Here is a 3,909-nt window from a genome sequence, read left to right as displayed (position 1 = left end):
TGACCTCTGCACACACTGTGTGCTACCTACACTGACCTCTGCACACACTGTGTGCTACCTACACTGACCTCTGCACACACTGTGTGCTACCTACATTGGGATGACTTTGATGATGATGATGATCATGGCTATAGTACACATTCTAAAAAAGAAAACGCAAGCCCCACAGCACCACAACGGAAACAGTTAAGACCATAGTTCCTTCAAAGTATAGCGTATAGCACCACACATGATAGCACACATCTGCAATCCCAGATTTTTGGAGATAGAGGCAGGAGGATTAGAAGTTCAGTGAACTTAGCTATGTAGAATTCTAAGGCTAGCCTGGGCGCATGAGATTCTATCCCCCAAAAAAATTAAAATTGCTGCTTTTAGGGGAAATCACGAAGCACTCTGCATACACACTCTCAGTCAAGTGCTAACAGCTCTCAGTGCCAACTCAGTCAGCTCTAGAAGCGGCCACCAGCTGCAGTCCTGTCCCTGTTCTACCACCAGTGTGCAGGGATGCCAAGGGACAAATAGCATGCTTTTCCAGAAACCTGACACCCACAGCACTGTTTCAGTCTGCCCATCAGGGGGACAAGTCCTGTAAGGCAGGTCTTTACATCACTTTATAAGTCAGTGGAGGTAAAAACAAACAAACAAACAAACAAACAAAAAACACCCCAACCTGAGCCCAAATGAACCCCCACCCCCAAACCCAGAAGATGCAGAACAGATGCTCTATAGAAAAACTACAAAACTTGGGCTAGAGAGATGGCTCAGGGGTTAAGAACACTTACTGCTCTTCCAGAGGTCCTTGAGTTCAAACCCCAGCAACCATATGGTTGCTCATAACCATTTGATGACCACTTCTGGTGTGTCTGAAGACAGCTACAGTGTACTCATATAAGTAAATAAATCTTAAGAACAAAACAAAAAACAAAAACAAAAAACCACTACAAAACTTTAGAGCTGGAAGAATCTAGGGTTTCTATAATGACAAATGGCTTCATTTCTTTTTTCTTTTTTTTTTTAAAGATTTTATTTTTATTTATTATATATAAGTATACTGTAGCTATCTTCAGACACTCCAGAAGAGGGAGTCAGATCTCATTACGGATGGTTGTGAGCTACCATGTGGTTGCTGGGATTTGAACTCCGGACCTTCGGAAGAGCGGTCAGGTGCTCTTACCCACTGAGCCATCTCACCAGCCCATGGCTTCATTTCTTTGAGGTGAAAGCTGAGACTCCAGTAATTGGCCAGCATCTTCCCAGGCATCAGCTCTAACTCACGTCTGGCTTATCCCGATTCCTTTCACTCTCAGCCCAGGCCTACCTACGCTCTGCAGCCCCAGGCCTCCCTGTCACGCTCCTGGGTCATCCCGGGCCCCAAGGTTGGCTGCTCCGTTTTGTCTGAGGGACTCTGCCATTCTCCAGAAACACACCATCAGAAAGCCGAGAACATGGCCAGACAGACAGATGGACACAGACACACACACACAGCCAACCCCGACAGCTCTGTCACACAGCTGCCTGCAGAACACAGTAACTTTAGCAGAATTGATAAGGAGAGCTAAAGAAGAGGTGTGGCCATGTCTCCAGGCAGAAGGCTGTGGAGGAAAGACAGGTACACAACCCAGAAGGGCCCAGCCAAAAACAGTTTGCTGTGCTGCTTACAGCCTTGCGTGGCTCACCCTGAGACTGTTCCTCACACGTGAAAAAGGAAGAGTGTGCCCATGCCAGGTGGCCAGAGGCATTCCATGGGATAATATCAGAGCAGCCTACATGCTTCCCAGGACCCCTAGATTTAACCCATTAAATGCCAGTCCTGCCACTGTAGGTATATTCTAAGTGCCAGTCAGTCACATGTGGCTGTGGTAGCCACAGAAAGCCCTCCTGCACTAGGCTATCTCCATTTCCCTCTCCTCCCAAATCCAGGCTTCATCCATTATTCTTCATAATCCCTAGTTCACTGTCTACAGTAGTGCACGTCACACCTTCCAGTGCTCACCTGTCTGGACATCGACACCTCCTGCTTGCAGCTTCAACCCCTCCAGTTACACAGACAGTGCTGACACATCCGAACTCGTCTCCTTCAGTACCTTCCCCTTTCCTTCAGGACTCCCCCGCTGACTTCAGTCCCTCTTCCCCCTACCAGAAGCAGTGTGTCTTACACTTGGATAGCAGACACCCTGGTGAGGCGCTAAGGTGAGTACCACCTATAAGCAAACAGATAAAAATCTCACCTAAAAAAGTTCCCGTGTCAGTGCCCCAGGCTCGAAGCCTGGGCTTTTGGCTCAGTCAAGCTCTAGAGGGCTACTGAACCACACGGCCTGGGTCCAAGTCATTCCTACCTTTTGTGGTCTTTCGGCCTACAACAAAAGTCGCTCCACCACAGCTAAAGTGACCACTGGAAAAAATATGTAAGCCAGGACTAGGGACATGGCTCAGTCACCAGTCAGTCTGACCTGTGAACATAAGGCCTGGGTGTGATCCTCAGAACTTCTCAACCTTTAAGAGTCTGCTTCCTGTTACCTCTTACACCCCCTTCCCTCACCCCAGCTACTCTCTAGAACCCCCAAGTCCCAGATGCCTTGAAGGCCACTGCACTCTTAAGTACCACCAACTTGGCTAATCCCCACCTCCCAACCCTTACCAGCTGGAGCTGTGTCATCTGCCTCCAGCACCAAGCACTGGGCCGAAGAGGGCATCCACTCCCTCTTTAAAAATGCCTGGCCCTTGCCTTTCACAATCATCAGGCCATGTTCTTTCTTGAGGCTTTACCTCAGGGTACCAGACTGCCTGTGTAGCAAGTCAGGGACTGTTTATCAATGACAATAGCCTGAGGAAAGGATAATCCTTGTTCTAGAGATTTCCAGGACTGAAAAAGATAAGACGTGTACCATTTGGCCTCAAACCTCCACCTCAGGGAAGACAGCCACCCTTAAATCAGGATCCCAGAAAGATGGACCTTTAGGTTACCATCGTCCCATCAATTAGGCCACTGTAATCAAGCTTTACTTTCCTGGACTGGTTTTGGTGGGCTGTGTGTGGCAGCAGAAACTACCACACATTGAGGGCACAATCTAAAAGAGCTTTGACTGCCCAACTCCCTTTATTCCCAGCGCTGCCATTCTCCACAATGAGTCGGTCCCACACCAGCCTCCACTGCACGGTGAAAACAAACGCACATGCGAAGCCCCACATCCCACCTCCTCTTTGGTTATGCGTGGTCCTCTGTTGACCTATCAGATGGTGCCACTTTTATCCCTATTTACAATTCACAAACCTCAAGAACACTCTAGTAGAAGCTGAAAGGCTCTATGGACCTCAAGATAGAGAGCAGGAGGCAGGAGATCCTAGGAAGGAGGGTCTCTAGGGACAGGTGGGTCTGAAGGCCTCTCCACCCAAGAAAGGATGGGAGTCCATGGGCCTGGAGACCCGAAGAAGCTTTGGAGTTGGACCAGAGGGGATCTGTTGGGCTTCTGGAGGAGAAGATATAACGGTCTCAGGCCTTGAAGCCGCCGAGGTCTGTGTGCTGAGTCTGAGGGAAATCTGGAGGATGTAGGGTTTCCCAGGTGTGGAAGGTAATCAGGTCCACAGGTGGCCGCGGACCCAGGCAGCCCAGGGGATGTCGGAGGCAGGGTCCCCAGCGCATCAGAGGGCACTAGGGTCCTGGGCACCCTGGGCGGGTTCTGAGGGCTGGGGAGACGCGAGGCGCTGGCACCCAGCCCCGACCCGCCGCCTCACCTGCCGTGCCACGGAGACACCAGTGTCGCTCGCGCTCTCGCCGCCTCCCACCCGGGCCGCGCCCCTCCGGCTGGGTGGAGCCGCCGGGCGCTGCGCCGGATGGCGCTGCGCGCGCACCACGCCGAGCCTGCCCAGCCGAATCCGCAGCGCTCTCTCAAGGCCTTCCCCCTGCGCGCG

At 51.3% G+C, this 3,909-nt stretch overlaps 1 protein-coding gene across 7 annotated transcripts in view; it reads right to left on the bottom strand.

Moving 5' to 3' along the window:
• The window catches only part of Fam118a (family with sequence similarity 118 member A), a 26,491-nt gene extending 22,582 nt beyond the window's left edge, over positions 1-3,909 (bottom strand). For 2 of the 7 annotated variants that reach the window (XM_021184092.2, XM_021184096.2), the window contains exons 1-3: positions 3,195-3,726; positions 2,337-2,450; positions 1,994-2,201 (exon numbers count right to left, since the gene is read on the bottom strand). In XM_021184092.2, coding sequence (XP_021039751.1) covers positions 1,994-2,005 — 12 coding nt within the window. In that variant the 5' untranslated portion in view covers positions 2,006-2,201; positions 2,337-2,450; positions 3,195-3,726. The other 5 variants (XM_021184100.1, XM_021184098.2, XM_021184094.2 and 2 more) reach the window with 4 other exon arrangements.

The sequence above is a fragment of the Mus caroli genome, chromosome 15, assembly GCF_900094665.2.
Source record: "Mus caroli chromosome 15, CAROLI_EIJ_v1.1, whole genome shotgun sequence".
Taxonomy (NCBI): Eukaryota; Metazoa; Chordata; class Mammalia; order Rodentia; family Muridae; genus Mus; species Mus caroli.
This window is presented reverse-complemented; position numbering and strand designations above follow the sequence as displayed.